Source organism: Uranotaenia lowii, chromosome 2 (assembly GCF_029784155.1).
Source record: "Uranotaenia lowii strain MFRU-FL chromosome 2, ASM2978415v1, whole genome shotgun sequence".
NCBI classification, from domain to species: Eukaryota; Metazoa; Arthropoda; class Insecta; order Diptera; family Culicidae; genus Uranotaenia; species Uranotaenia lowii.
In genome coordinates this window covers 233064328-233081231 of record NC_073692.1, presented here as the reverse complement: position 1 = coordinate 233081231, position 16904 = coordinate 233064328, and the positions used below count along the sequence as shown (strand labels likewise).

The 16904-nt window shown below is 35.1% G+C and overlaps 2 protein-coding genes across 6 annotated transcripts in view; one reads left to right on the top strand and one right to left on the bottom strand.

The window, feature by feature from the left end:
* The window catches only part of LOC129746237 (protein bunched, class 2/F/G isoform), a 548698-nt gene that overhangs the window by 447452 nt on the left and 84342 nt on the right, over positions 1-16904 (bottom strand). The window lies entirely within an intron of this gene.
* Positions 11543-12910, top strand: LOC129742408 (uncharacterized). The gene has a single exon (XM_055734306.1). It carries the CDS (start codon positions 11543-11545, stop codon positions 12908-12910), a length of 1368 nt encoding a protein of 455 aa, XP_055590281.1.

Here is a 16904-nt window from a genome sequence, read left to right as displayed (position 1 = left end):
GGCGGCAAGTGCAAACGCAATAGACTTTCCAAATTTATTCTTACATAAGTCCATGTAAAGGTCATAGAATGAATTTAGCCCTCTACTGTATAAACTAAAAGTTGCCGAAAAAAAATCCTGTGTTCTTGACGAAATAATTTTTTGAATTCTTCGATTTTTGGTCAAAGTTCTGTGACATCATTCTGTGATTTTTCATAAAGTTTAGTAAATATGAACTGTAATGGTATACATAACAAAATGTAAATAAATGGGGTCTGGATTTCCATTTTAATAAGGTTCTACTTAAACCTTTCTAAACTGATGATGGCTATTCCTAACTTTATTATTTTGATTAAGTTTATCTCAATTTTTTTTCAACATTAGATTGAAGTTATAATTGATCCGCCTGACGTTTGATTCGACATGACAGTAACAAGATAAATAGGGTTTTAAAAAATCTGTGAATTATGTGATTTTTACAAAATTCTGTGATCTGACACAGATTTTGTGTTGAAAATTTGCTCAAAATTCTGTGAATTTACAGGTTTTTTTACAATTTCGGCTGGATTTTTTTTTTCGTCAAGGGGAATATTTTTATGGACCACTAAGAAATTTATGACAAAAAAAAACAAAACTATTTTTTAATCAGATTATATTATTTGAAATATTATAAATTTTTTAGGTTTTATAATTGTTAATCGAATGTTTGGTGCATTAAATGGTTAGAATTCCTTTACGGTACTGACTTATCCTAAAAGAAAATGTGAAAAAAAAACACCGAGGACATATATGGACTCGTATGCAGTAAAGGATAAATACATATTTCTGTTTATTTTATCAACTGTTATTGACATATACATATATATAACTGATGTTTTCCAGCAGTACAAGTTACTGTTTAGGACTTCATTTTTGCTAACTGCAGTTGTAACCAAAAGACCTTAATTTTCAAATACATTTCAACACAAAGACAAAGCAAACAAAACCCGTTTTATTGGATTCAAGTTGCCCAATATGAACTCACAAGGCCGTTATAAATGCAATTTGCGCAAAGGATCTGAAAGATATACAGTGAGCGAAATAAGAATAGCACCACTATGTGTTTTGCTTGTCAAAATATGAATGATTGAAAACTACGAAAATTTTCTTCCACAATTTGTTCTGAATTGCTTAACGGATAAATCATGCATAAGTTTACTTGTTTTAGACGTAGCAATTGGCGTTAAGGACCAAAAATGTGAAAAAGGGATCGAAAGCACCACTTGAGTTTTTCAACAAAAACAAGATTATTTAAAAAAATTTACTGTGTAAAAGTGAATAATAATGCTTCTACGAATTATTTGAATAGATAACTGCATTTTAAGGAGTTTTCCAGAATTCCAAAGATTTTTAAAGTTTTTAAAAGGGAGTTTTAAGAGATGCTCCTCTAGCGTTAAGGAATTTGATATTTGAGCTGTAATTCTTTATCAAACTATTTACTTTCTTCATTAAAATGACGTGAAATGATGAAACAAACATTCGGAATTAATTTTTAATAAAAAAAAATAGGTTGGAAATCAAAAACTTTGATTTTGTTCAGTAAACTAAACTTTTTCCAGTTTCAAGTCGTAGATGGCAGCACTATCTTGCAGTTTAAACCAAATTTAGTCTCAATATTGATTTTTCAGGTTTGTTTAGACCCATATTCATCATTTTGAGGTATTTTCCCACAACAGTTTTGTGGAAGTTCACGCTGCAGAAAGCTTTTCCGGATTTGCAAAAAAATCACCAGCACAAAAATGTACAACCGCAAAAAATCCTGCTCAACTCAACTTCCGATTCAATTGCAAATCATACCAATAATACTGCTAGCCATCTGGTCCATCAAGATTCATCGCAAAATATAAATTTATTCTGATAATCGGTCCAAAAAATTCACTTTTGATGACCTTAATGTAATTCAATTTTTTTTGGATTTAGTGATCTTAGAATTTTTAAAGCATTCACACGGTACATGTATTTATTTATTGATCGAAATCATCCAACATTCCTTAATGATTCCCGGATATTCAAAAATAGGCATGAATTTGGTTAAATGGCAAGATAGTGCTGCCATCAATGTCTTAAAACTAGAAAAATAGTGTTACTATTGAAAAACATTAGTATTTTTGAATTCCAACCTGCTTTTGGATTCAAACTCAATCTCAAATCCATGTTTCATCATTACGCATCATACTTATGAATGTTAATGAAAAAATCAAGCAGGTTGATAAAGTTTTATAGCCCAAACAAGCTTAAAACCCCCTTTTAATACCTTTGAAAACCTTTGGAATTCAGGAAAACTTCTCAAAATGTAGTTATCTATTCAAGAAATTCGTAGAAGCATTATTATTCACTTTTACACAGTAATTTTTTTTAAATAATCATGTTTTTGTTGAAAAATTCAAGTGATGCTATTCTTATTTCGTACCCTTTTTCACATTTTTGGTCCTCAACGCCAATTGCTACGTCCAAAACAAGTAAACTTATGCATGATTTGTCCGTGAAACAATTCAGAACAAACAGTAGAAGAAAATTGTCTTGATTTTTAATCATTCATATTTTCACAAGCAAAGCACATAGTGGTACTTTTCTTATTTCGCTCACTGTATGTAAATAAAATTCTAAAAAATTGCAAAAATATAATATAGTTTGAAATACGAATATAGTTTGAAATATGACAAATCGATTGGTCGACAATCGATATATGACAAGACGATTGGCATTATTTTTATTGTTTCCGGTCGGGAAATCCTTGGTAGAACAATCTATTCGTAACGGAACTCAAATATGATTCTTTGACAATATTCAACTCAAATAACTGGGCTTGTGATATAGCTCAGTTGGCAAGTCAGTTGCTTCCTGAGCCGATGTCTGTGAGTTCGAGCCCAAGAGTAAACATCGATCACAGTTGTACCGGATAAGTTTTTCGATGACTGTCTGCCAACTGCATCGTTGATAGAAGTCGCGAATGACAAAAGCAACTATAACCAAAAAAAAAACTATTTTTAAGATATTATTCAAACTCTAAGAATCAGCTATAGATCAGCTACCAAATGCTAAAAAAATCACTGAGTGTAATAGTAAGCTGAAATTAGAAGCTATATGTTCCTTTAGCCAGGCCCGTGCGAAGGACCCGCTCATGGGGGGGTTTTCAAAATTCAAAATCAATATTTTCAAAGTTTTGAATTATTGCTCTCTCCGGCAAATCATCAATAAGTTATTGAAAATAATGTTCCTTATTCTGAACTAGACATTTGCTTGAAAACAAATACGAAGCAATCAAGTTCACAAATGTAACATCAATATTTCAGAAAAAAACAGAAAACGAATGCGATTTAAAATTTTGAATAAAAGATTCGGGCATAAGAATAATTCATCAATTTAACCCAGAATAAAAAAGAAAATAAATCTGAATTCTAAAACAAATTTCAGAAAAGATAAGAATTTGGTCATGATTTAAAATTGTTCAGCAAAACTATAATATTTTTTGTTTATGAATCGTCTTAGTTAACATTACTTTCCATCATTTTCAACCGAAGGCTTGATTGAAAAACTCCACTGTAATATTTTAAATTTGAAGAAATATTTAATCACCATTTTTGTGAAATCTTGATAAGGAAAAAAATCTATTTTGAACTTGAGAGAATACCTACCTATTTGATGGTTAAATTTAATTTGATACAAAGAAGAACATCAATTTTAGTTCAAGAGTACCAGTGATCAAAATTAGAGATAACATCATTTTTTATTACGTCCAGTTATCAAACTAAAAGACTGAAATAGTTTAGTTCATTTCTGAAGTTTACAATTACTTCATATATTTATAAAACAACATGTTCAGTTCATCATTGAAAGCTTTATGGCCAAAGTACAGGTTGGGAAATGGGTGATTTCTCAAAAAATCAGTAAGAAACTTATAAAAATAAAAATAAAGAAACTTATAAAAATAAAAATATTAAATTTCAAGTTTTGTTATAAATATTCAAAGTATAAAGCAAATACTTATTTAATTAATGTTTTCTATTAAAATTTAGCATTAAAGTTGCTGCTTCGAATAATTTAGAATCTCTTCAAAAATGAAAAAAATCATTAACCATTAAAAACAGATTATTCAAAGTAATAAAAATAAAAAAAACCTTTATAAATTTTCAAGCGCAAGTTTTATAGTTTAAAATGTTAAGCTCTGAATATTTCAAAGCCATCAATTGAAATACTGGTTCTTAAAAAGAACAAAAGGTAGAAACTAGGGTTTTCTTTAAAAAAATAGACTATTAGACTTATTATGTTTTCAAAGCATAAAAATTCAGACTTGAAAAACAATGAGGAACTTATTTAAATTATTTCTAAAGAAATTAAAAATTTTAGACTACAAAAATCAGAAAATTCATGTAAAAATTTAAATAAAATAAAATGAAATTCGGTAACTTTAATTTAATTTCATATTTAAACAAAATAAGACGTTGAAATATATACGTTTCTTGTATCGATGATATGGAGTTTATAAGTCTAAAAATGAATCAGTTTTAAGTGAAATCAATCATTGATAACTGATGCTCTAACAAATCTTCATGAAATAAAAAAAACTGATTCCTTATTTGTTCATTATATTTAGTTTATTTAGGAATAATTATGATGATGATTATGATGCATGATCTAAAAAAGTTAAATTCGACAGTTTTCATAAACTTGGAATATATCATTAACATACAAGCATGTCCGACTCTAGTAAGAAAATTTTAAATAAAAAAGATATTATTTAATTTTACCAATTTGTTGAAACCTGCATGTGTTTTTTACTTAAAATATCTTAAATTAAATTTGATTTAAATGGAGTAACATGAACAAGTAGAAGACTGCTATAGCACTTTTCGAAGAAACCAAAATTAGTTGCGATCTAGAGGAAAGTGGAAAAGTGATTTGAAGCCTTTTTTTTTATTTTTTATGTTTCAAAGGTTTATCAAAAATGTTAAAAAAGAAATTCTTAAATGATTTCCACCTATTTTCAAAAGTGATTCAAAAAACAAAGCTGTTAGAAAAAACCTAATTGGATATTTTGATTTGGGCACCCAAATTATTCAAAATCATCTCTCAAATTCTTTGTACCTAGGAAAAACGTGAAATTTGAGGTTTTAAGTAATAGCTGGGGCCGGTGCCGGAAATGGAAGAAAATTTACAGCTTTACTTGATACTTTCTTCGAATGTTCTACAAATCAGAGCTAAGTACACCTTTATTATATCCAAATTAAAATTTCTTGTTTAGTAAGGTAGTATGTTGGATAAAATGTGGTTTTTGTGTTTTGCTATCTGCCGATCAAAGTACAAGTTTCCGCTAAACAAAACTATGGTCAAGTTTCCTAGCTGTGAAAGAAGATGTATTTGGCAGATTTTTCAAGAGTCTACATAGTATTTGTGCTGAATATATATATATATATATATATATATATATATATTTATATATATATATATATATATATATATATATATATATATATATATATATATATATATATATATATATATATATATATATATATATATATATATATATATATATATATATATATATATTTTTAATTATGTTGTTCAAAAAAACAGTTTTTTGACGGGAATCATAAACAAACTCTTCGTGTCAAGATTTTTTAATTAATTCCAATTGTCAATGGCAATGATATGATAATAAGATATATTATTAAATAAGAAACAATATAAAATGCATAATTAGAACGATCATTAATGCAATTTTAACATCAGAACTTTCAAAACGCTCTGTTGAAATATTCAAACACGTTTTGTTTTCTATTTTTAAACATCTGCAAAATCTCAACAGCTTGTAATAATATTTTTAGCACAAATTAGACACACAATAAAAAAATAAAGAACGACTTTAGCTTTAATGGGTGATAAAGTTTTCGAATAATTTTATTTTTAGTTCGAAAGTTATTTAAAAGTTTTTATAATTGTTTATCATATATAAGTTTTTATGGACTGTAAATGTGTTGCTCATTATTGAATTGTGAATTCTAACGCTAATGATCATGTTTTGAAATCACTCTACGGAAATATGGCTATTTTTCTTGATTTTGTTTATTTTTAGATTTAAAAAATTGTATTTTAGTGTTGCCTAGTATCGGTTTGAATGGCAGCATTGGCAAAAAAACTCAATTTGACTTGTGGAATACTTAGGGACTAAAATGACGCCGTTAGGGAACTTCAGTGACGAATATCAAAGGACCTTATTTTAACAGCTTAGCTACAACTGTTTTGTGATTTAAGTCTTCCTTGACTTTTTAATTTTTTTGGTAATTTCTAAACCTACTTGAAAAAAAAGTTCTTTGTCCATTTCTTCATTTTTTGCACTGTTGATCATTTTTGTAGTTATCAACATATTATCGTTTTTTAATATTTTGATCAAATTTGTTTTTTTTACTTTTTTGTGGGTTTTTTGACATTCTTATCACTTTTTGTGATTTTTGGTATTTTTAATTTTTTTTTTTTACTATGAATGGCTAACTTTTTTCTCTTCGTGCAAACGCGAAATCAAACTGAGGCAAAGAGTTGATTTGCACTGATGAGTTTCCAAAAACGATCTTATTCAGTTTTTACAACCTACATAACAAGTTAAAAACTAGAAGGAACAAAAAGGAGAATCACTTTATCCATCAACAAAACTTTAATATAATTTAAATATTTTCTTATAAATATTCTTCGAAATTTGATAGGAGTATCTTCAATCTAAAGGATCGTTTTTAAAAACACATTAATGTATCAGGAACATGAATTAGGAAAACAAGTTAGTTTAAAGAAAATTCATACATTTTTTTCTACTTTACCATTAAATTTTTTTTCACTGCCTCAAAGTTAGAAATAGGAGTTTCCTTAAGAAAAGTCTAGGAGCATAGGAGGTGTAGGAAAACCCGATCGCACCATTAACCAAAATGGATCCTGATCTATAACCTTTTCCCTACTAACAAAACCCTTTCCATGGATATTTGAATATACATTCGCAGACGTATAGACGGTTTCTATAGTTGGTGATATTGGCTTACCTTTGTTTCTAAATTTTTCAAAATTAATCTTTGGAAAACAAAGAGACAAAAGGTTGCTAATTGATCCTATGAAGTATCCAACTAACAATCCCTCCTTCATTCCTCATTGACTATTAGGACGTGGCCGGCGCCGTTATTGATCATTTTCAAAGGGAGAGCATGAGTTTTGTGCATTGAGAATGAACCGCTAGTCCCAAGCACCATTCTTTTGGCCCTTGCCCAAAGCTGATGGCCTCGATCAATCACGGAGTAGCAACCATTGGCGAGGTAGAACTTGTTCAGCTTAGCCACACCAGCGATCATGGAATATGAAGTGCGTAAGTTGAATAAAGTCTTACCAAATATGTTATCTGAAGTTTTAAATGAATTATCATAACTAAGCGCTTCAAGTTAAATGATTTAAGGTGGATATGAGTAGTCAACTAAGCTAAGCTAGCTAAAGGAATAAGAAACAAAAAATACAATTGAGGCTGAAATTGGTTTCTTGAGGAACATTTCATATCAGCAAAAAAAATTGGAATGACATTCACCTTTTTTTAACATTAATTATAAAGTCATCGATACTAGGATTTTGACAATCGTACCAATTTGTGATGTGTAAAATAAGTATTCTATGAATGAATTTTGAAGTTCAATTGGTTGGTTTCAAATGTTAAACTTATTCAGTTACACTTCTTGGTAAAAACCAATTTTTAACACGAATTATTTAAAGTTTTCTGAGAGTTTCAATACAAAAGGTATTAACTGAATTGCAAATCGAAATCTACGTCTACAATTGATTAGTTTCAACTCGTGAACGTCATATAGATCCGTAAAACGAAATGTCTTTAGCCTAGAGAATGATGTGAGATGAAATTTCTGACATATTTGTCAACACTCATTTTTAAACACCTTTTGGGATCAAATGGTTTCCGATACCTAACGTTCCAGTGAGGGATGTACTAGCTGTGCTAGATTTGGACTACATGTTCGAAATCTACTTCTACCTAAAAGCTATCGATCTTCTTTTTTTTTGGCGTTTAAATAGCTCGGGGAGCTGACGCTGGAAATGAAAATTAAAGATAGTATGGAGAAGAAAATTTTAAAGTTTAGAGTAGGCAGCGTAGAATAGTAAGCGATCAAGAGAGACTATCATGCACTTCATTATATCCATTCCGGCTGGATATGGACAGAATGCAGTTCAAGATAATAAACCAACAACCCCTCCTGATACCAGTTGGAGGAAGGACAAGGGTGGGTTCGAGACTGGCCTCTACCCAAGTAACCAAAAGTTCCATAAAACAGTCTCTTAAAAGCTTACTCAGCCCTGCTTGAGCGCTGTATAGCATTCTATTCAGCTGAAAATTTAAGTTCTTATCCACACTTTTAAGTTCTATAATCAAAGCTGAGTAGAAGGCTATTCAGCCTTTGCAGGAAACCATCAATAAAACAGAAAAGGAAAAAAAAATTACGCTTTCATGTATATTTACTTAATTTAGAATCTACCGTGTTCTCAAATCTGTGTAGGACTATTTTACATACCTCCTCTCTTTAAATGAATTTCATACTTACTTTTACAATGTGTATATGCTTGTAGAATTGAACCTGGACCTTTGTGGTGAGAACTGAACACGCTACCTCTGTACCATGGGCAATGCTTATACGGAAGTGATTTTAAACATAAATTTAAAGTTGATTCATGTTATCACCTTTCCATAGTAGGCTAAATATAAAAAATGTAAACATTTGTATTCATTCGATTCGAAAACAAACGTAAGTTTTTCAAAGTTTGGTTTTGTTTTTGTGTGATATGTGAGCCTTACTTTTTCTTTAAAATTCTAATTGGAAAAAAATAACTCCAAGCGGTCAATCAACAAGTTCTTTTAAGAAACATCCGACAATGAAGTGCTGCGGAATCTTCAACAAGAGAAAATGAAAGCCAAATTGAGCTCGTGAAAAAGTACGATTTTTTGAAGGAGTTTTATTTTGTACTGCTTCACTAACGATAATTTTGAAAATTTTAGATACTTGATGGGAGCAAACAAGCGCAATTCTTCAAAATGTATCTGGAAAAAAATTGATGATTTGAGTGTTTCCGGTCGCAAGAAACTACCTTCGGTGCCAACTAGTGACGACCTTACTCTAGGTGCTGGGGAAGCCGTTCTGCTTCTACTGTGTCAGCTCTTCGTCCAAGGAGAAAATCAAAAACAGAATTCCACGCTTTTCACAACAGAAAATTTGCGCATTAAATATTAAGAAAAGTGTCCATAAATGAGTTCCCCTTTGATACCAGCTGTTTGTTGTATTTAATATATTAGTTGCTGTATGTGTCGTTGCGGTTGATGTGAGAGTTGCTTTCATCGAGGAGGAAAATAAGAAGAGTCGGAATTGCTGTGGAAAACGTAAAACTTTGAAATGTAGTAAGATTGTGAATATAATATAAATTTATAAGTTATGAAAACAAAATTTAATTTTTTTGTTTGTTTGGCTCAAAAACTAAACTATGGATTATAAATGTTCAAAAACTTTAGAATTTGTGGAAAGCTGGTGCAGAAACTTATTTTGGATTTAGTAAAGTTTTCCCTTAGTAGTATCATTTACTTATGTTCCTGGACTTTTCCATTCCAATGTTCTTTTCCTAACATCAATTTTGTTACAATCGCCGACGGAGACAGTGAAACAAGCCATTCTTTTATTTTTTTTTAAATAATTTATACGTTTGCATTGAGGTTCTTAAGAAGTTCCTCATGGAACCAAAAGGTACGTAACAAGTTCTGCAACGAACCGAAAAGTTCGTAAGAAGTTCTTCATGGAACCAAAAAATTCGTAAGAAGTTCGTAACGACGCACGATAGTCCAAATTGAATCCTGGATTTTTAAAGGTACATGGAACGCACAAAATTGTTCTATGCTACTTTTATAGACTTTTTATGTTCGTTCAGAAGTCCGATTCAAGCACTTATATTCAATTCTCTCGAGGACCTTTTACTCAGCCAAATGTGAACTTTCAATGCACAAGATTAAGTATCTATGCGACTTTTGGTTACTTGGGTACTTACTCCCCAAGCATCTCACCTGTCGGCAACTTATGGGATTCGAACCCAAAAGTTTTTCTTGCCGATACCGGGAATCGAACCCAGTACGCCTGGGTTACCAGACTCGCGCCAGCCTATCCACTAGACCACATCAGCGCTACTACTTTTACCTAAAAGCTATCGATCTGCGCCTTTAATTCTATATTTCCCTTTCTATAATCTTTTTCTTTAAACTCAAAGTGTTCAGCTAAGCAAACAATTGTAAAAACAAAAACGAGTTTGACTTATTTAAACTTGAAAGTATGAGCCGTTTCAAATAAAGAATAAAAAAAAAATGATTTCCGATAAATTCAATTCTTGTATAGAAAATTTTGCTTGGAAAAAATCTGTAACTGTAATTGTTGTAACTGAATATTGTCTGAGATTTTTATTAAGTCACATTACACGGATTTTAAAACTAATAATTTTGTACAAATCGGTTGAGAAACAAGAGAGATCCAGCGGTTTTAGTCAGAAGAATTGACACTCCTAGAACTGTCAACAGATAAAAACATCTGGAACGGATAAGGGTTACGTGAAATTTTCAACAAAAAAGTGTAAATTCAATTACCTACTATTTTGAAAGCCATGAATCTCGAAAAGTGCAGTTGTTAGAAAAACACCAATTGCGAATTTATTTTTGCTCTAAATTTTTTTTTATTTAAATCTTTAATAGTTACTTCTTATTTTTTTTAGCTTAAAAATATAGATTTGGAAGAATATGTGACAGCAGCAATATTCGAAATCAATACCGTGAAAATCAAACTAAAAATAAGAAGAGATTTCCTTATTAAAATAGCATGTTTCAAATCAAGAGCGCAGAATTATTAAATAAATTGATAAATAAAAAAATAAAAATATTTTTTTAAAAATTCACCCTCAAAACATAAAAACCAACAATATAGAAATGTAAAAAATGAAAAAAATAATCTAAATTATCAATTCAATGTACATTTGAATAGACTCGGCAAATCATTACATTGGCACATGTGCCAAAATCGAACGGTTTTTAGAAACAGCATTACCTTTAAGTTTTCGTTGTAACAGGACCAATTTAATCGAGACAAACATCATAAATACGTTTTTATTCTCTGCAATGTAACAATAAAAACCATAGATTTTTAATCAAGTTTAGTCGGGTATCCACTCGTGTATTCACGTGCTTGATATAGCGGATAACTTTTTTCCTTTTTTTTGTGGAAGTTTTCGTTCGAAAATATTATTTTCTACACAAAGTTCTGTAGTAAATATCACCTGGACTGGTTACACATGGAATAAGAACAATTCTTTCCATAAAACTAGTAAATTTCTCCAAAATATATTCACGATCTTGGTTTGTTGACATTCTGTGGTAGCCCGAGTAGAAAGACAGTGTGAATAATTTTCACCGAACCATAAACATACTGTTCTTCGACTGAGAGTGTAACTCTCACACGTTATAGCCATGGTAGGCAAGGAGCCTGACCCACCTGATGATAGAGGATCACTTCCAGCATGGATGGCCAACAGCGAGAATGACGGGATCCTACGCATACTACTTCTGCGAGTTGTATCTGAAGACGAGGACAAACGACCAGCTCTCCCACATAATCCATTTATTATTTCACGATCTGTTGAAACAATTGTCGGATACGCGAACCGGCATTTAGTTTCTGCTGCTAGAGAAGCCAATGGTAGCCGGTATGTCTTGCGAACGAAGTCACCTGAAGTCTACTCCAAGTTACGCAAAATGACTCACTTATTAGATGCTGAAAAAACTCACGTTGAAGTAGTGGACCACCCAACTCTCAGTTTCACAAAAGGGGTTGTGTATGAACCTGACACAAAAAATATGAATGAAGAAGACCTTTTGGAAGAGTTGAGTCGAGACGGCGTTGCAGCTGTTAAAAGGATTACTACAAAGGACAAGCTAACTGGTGCTACAAAAAACACCCCTCTCCTCATTTTGACGTTCAAGGGAACAAAAAGACCAACGCACATATTATTTGGAATGCTACGAATCAATGTTCGCGCTTATTACCCGTCTGTGCTACAGTGCCGCGGCTGTGCTGCCTACGGTCACACACGTAAGCATTGTTCGAGCGAAGCGGTGTGTTTACAGTGTTCACAAAATCACACAATCGACGATGACCAGGACTGTCCGAACCCAGCTCACTGCTACCATTGCAAAGGAGCCCACTCGCCGATCAGCAAGAGCTGTCCGGTCTTCCGGAAGGAGGAAGCAGTGGTTCGAATCAAGATCGACAGAGGTGTGACATACCGCGAAGCCCGCGAAGAGGTCGAAAAAACTAATACCCAAAACTCGTACTCCAGCCAAGTCCAAACCCGCCTAAATCAACACTCTGACAAAGACCGAGAAATTCTGTTGCTTCGCCAAGAACTTGACAAGCTCCGAAGTCAGTTAAAAGACTTTTCCCAGTTAAAATCTCAGCTAGAAGCCCTGCAGACATTGCATCAAGCAGCACTCAAAACGAATCAAGAACTGGAAAGTACTCAAGCAACTTCAAGGCCAATCAATGTTAGGCCGGAAGCACCCCCTAAGATTCGATTATCTAGGAAGGATTCAGCAAAAAAAAGCTCTATAAACAATCTAAATGATACACAACCTACGAAACAACAAGAAAATCAAAATACTGCAAACTCTTGTAGATATCCAAGTCGCAGCATGAGCAGAAAACGGATCATGCAAACATCACCTCCAAAAAAATACGACAAAGCTTCCAAGAAAAACTACCAAGAAAATCCGATCGAAGACACTTGTATGTTGAGCTCTGACGGACAGCCTTCGGATGACGATGACTTTGATGACTGATCAAACTCGTTCAACTCCGGATCTCGTTACTCTCAATGCAACATCCACCATAACGTACAATGACCACAGCAATGCACCCGGTACCCGAATACGAAACACAAGCGAACAAACGTCTAGCCGAAACCACCCAACACCAAGCAGGAATCCAGTTAACAGGCACTCCCCCGTGTCAGCTCTGGCAGATAACGCACCAACGACATCCAACGAGTCTCAAACTGCAGCAGCTGACACGGGGAACATGCCTTCTCTGGCAAGTATCCCTTCTAATATAAATCTCCTAGCAACAGACCCAGCCGTACCTTATTTCACAGATGACACTGTTCCGGTCTACAGAAATTCAACTACCCAAATCACTCGTGATTCAACGAGTAACCCCAATCAAAATCTCCTTGGAATCAACACTACAAGTAGAACATCTTCAAATCATCGCGTGTGGCTGTCTTCAAGCAGGAATCCAGCAAACAAGCACCTCCCCGTGTCAGCCTTAACCGCAAATACATCACTTACATCGCCCGAACATCATCCGGTGACAGCTGACACGGGGGAGCTGCCTCCCCCGGCAAGTATATCAACGTCCCCAACAAATACGTCAAATTCAGGCGAGTGTCTTCCAACAGGTCCATCAGAACCAGAAAAAGCTGAAACCGCAACCTTCGCTCTGCAGTGGAACATTAGGGGCTTAAGAACGCATCGCAGCGAGCTTCAACTCCTGATTTCTAAATTTCAACCCGTAGCAATATGTCTTCAAGAAACTAACGCTGGAACACACAACATGAATGCCAATTTCATCGGGCACAGCTACCAACTCTTGCTGGGAACCTGCTCCCCGCATAGCAGACAAGGTGTGGCTCTTGCAGTCAAAACTGGAACACCCTTTCGACGATTATCGGTCAATTCAAACATTCAGGCAGTGGCCATCCGCATCTATTCCCCTGTAGAGATGACGCTCGTTTCCCTCTACCTTCCGCCTAGTGAGAATGTCGTCATAGACGATGTAGAGATTTTTATCGCCTCTCTACCAAAACCTATTATGGTTCTCGGTGATGTTAATGCCCATCACGTTGCATGGGGCAGTTGTATAACAAGCAGGTCTACTACTGCAGCAAATAGAGGGAACCAGTTGCTAGAAATAGTGACAGACAACGGACTGGTAATTATGAACGACGGGTCGCATACACGAATAGATCCTGCCACAGGAAAAACGCAAGCAATGGACCTCTCCATCTGTTCACCACCTCTTTTGCGCAAATTCACTTGGAGCATCTTAGGAGACACTTCTGACAGTGACCACTTTCCCATTCTGATACGACACCATAGCAGCAACGAAGAGCCAACAAGGCACCGGAAATGGCAATACAGTCTAGCCAACTGGCAGGCCTTCCAGGAAATAACGCAAGACAAACTCATCCCAGGAGAATCGATAACAGTTGATGAATTCACCGAACGGCTTATCGCGGCGGCTGAAACAGCAATCCCGAGAACCAGTGGCAAGTCTGGAAAAAAGGCAGTAGTATGGTGGAACCCTGAGATCGCAGCAGCAGTAAAAACACGGCGTAAAGCACTTCGTTCGCTAAGAAGACTCGACGAAAATGACCCGAGGAAACCCGAAGCATTGGCGCTGTTCCATGACTCAAGATCTTCTTGTCGAAAACTGATACATACAGCCAAGCAAAAATCATGGGAGGAACTGGTCGAAAGCATTTGTCCTGATAGTTCATCTGCAGTGGTATGGAATCGTATAAATCGTCTTCAAGGCAAACGACACACTAATAAAATAACCCTTCGTTTAACATCTGGAGCCACCAGCGACGGTTCCACAATCTGCAACGCACTGGCTGATGAATACGAAAAACGTTCTTCGAACTCCAATCACCTTACTCGACCCCACAAGCTGAGCATCGCTTCGTTCAAGACAATCAATCGACCATATCTTGAGGAAGAATACAACGCTGAATTCTCAATTTCAGAATTAAAATGGGCACTAGAACGACGCGGAGGTAATTCTACTGGACACGATAACATTGGGTATCCTATTCTTCAAAAACTTCCGGAAACTTCTAAAAGAGCACTTCTGGACCTATTCAATCAAGTATGGAAAGCGGGTCAGTTTCCGTCATCCTGGCGCCACGGCATCGTGATCCCAATCCCCAAACCTGGCGGAAATCGCAGTCAGCCAGATGGATATAGGCCAATAACGCTTCTCAGCTGTATGGGAAAAATATTCGAGCGAATGATAAACCGACGTCTTATTTTCGAACTAGAAACCACCCGCAGGTTGGATCGTCGTCAACACGCTTTTCGTGCTGGCCAAGGAATCGACACGCATTTCGCACAACTTGAAACACTCACTCATATTGACGAATTAGAACATATGGAGCTAGTGTCTCTCGATATTTCGAAGGCATTCGACACTACGAATAGGATACACATTTTGAATACGCTGAAAAATTGGAGAATAAGAGGCCGTATGCTCAACGTTTTATGTAGCTACCTTGAAAATAGAACCTTTAAGGTATCCGCAAACGGGTCGTTATCTAGTCTGCGACACGCAGAAAATGGAGTGCCCCAAGGCTCCACACTGTCCGTCACATTGTTTTTAGTGGCTATGCAACCACTGTTTGGCGTAATACCAGAGAATGTAGAACCCCTTCTCTATGCAGACGACGTGTTATTGATAGCCAAAGGGACAGACAAGGTCAAAATACGCCAACAGCTAAGAGCAGCTGTTAATGCTGTTATCAAATGGACGAAAAAGGTTGGTTTCCAGATTTCAGCTCCTAAATCCGAACTCATGCATGTATGCGGGCTAAAGCACAGAAAACGTGGCAGACCAATCAAGCTAAATGGAGAACCCCTACCTCAAGTTAGAAACATGAGAATATTAGGTGTATTGTTTGACTCTAAAATGAACTTTCGCCAGCACTATGTATGTCTCAAACAAAACTGTTCTAGTCGCATTAGAATCTTGAAGATGCTAGGTTATCAACTTAAAAGAAGCCACCGCAAAACCCTCTTACAGGTTGGGAACTCCCTTATCGTTTCAAAACTACTGTACGGAGTAGGTCTAACTAGCTGCAATATCGATACAATGGACGAGATTCTTGCACCGACATACAACGAAGTTGTAAGATTGTCCTCTGGAGCCTTCCGTACAAGTCCCGTGGAATCTCTTCTAGCGGAATCCGGATGCCTACCATTTCGGCTCTTACTCATCCAAAGACTAGCTCAACTAGGAGCTCGAATCGCGGAGAAAAACATGGAACGATGTCAGACACTAATTGAACGATCCAGTAATCTATTCGAATCAACTACCAACACTGCCATTCCTAACGTTTGCCCACTCTCAAGATTGACAGACCGTCCATGGAATAACCGTCCACCTAAAATTGATAACACACTTAAAAAGAACATTAAAGCAGGCAGTAACCAGCGAGTCGTACTTCCGAAGTTTCACGAATTTATCGCCAGTAAATACCCCTCTTATAAACAAGTTTATACCGACGGTTCTAAGAAAAACGACCAAACTGGAGCTGGAGTCTATATTCCACCTAGAAAAATCAGCCAAAACTTACCTCCTGAATGCAGCATTTTTTCCGCAGAAGCATTCGCGCTAAATATTGCTGCTCAAGAAATTGACAGAGACGAACCAACACTGATTTTAACAGATTCGGCTAGCTGTTTAGATGCGCTCTCCAAAGGCAATTCGCGGCATCCATGGATTCAGTCCTTAGAGAACCATATACGCGAACGCAACATCACACTTGCTTGGATACCAGGGCATGCCGGAATACCCGGTAACGAGGAGGCAGATAAATGTGCGAATTCCGCTCGCATCAGTACACCACCAGCAAGTCCTAGAATTCCAAGTCAAGACGCTATACGCAACATTAAAACCAGCATGTGGTGGACATGGGAATGTAGATGGCGCCTGAATCAATCATTTCTTAGGCAACATAAATACACACCTTCAAAATACAAAGACCGGAAATGTCCC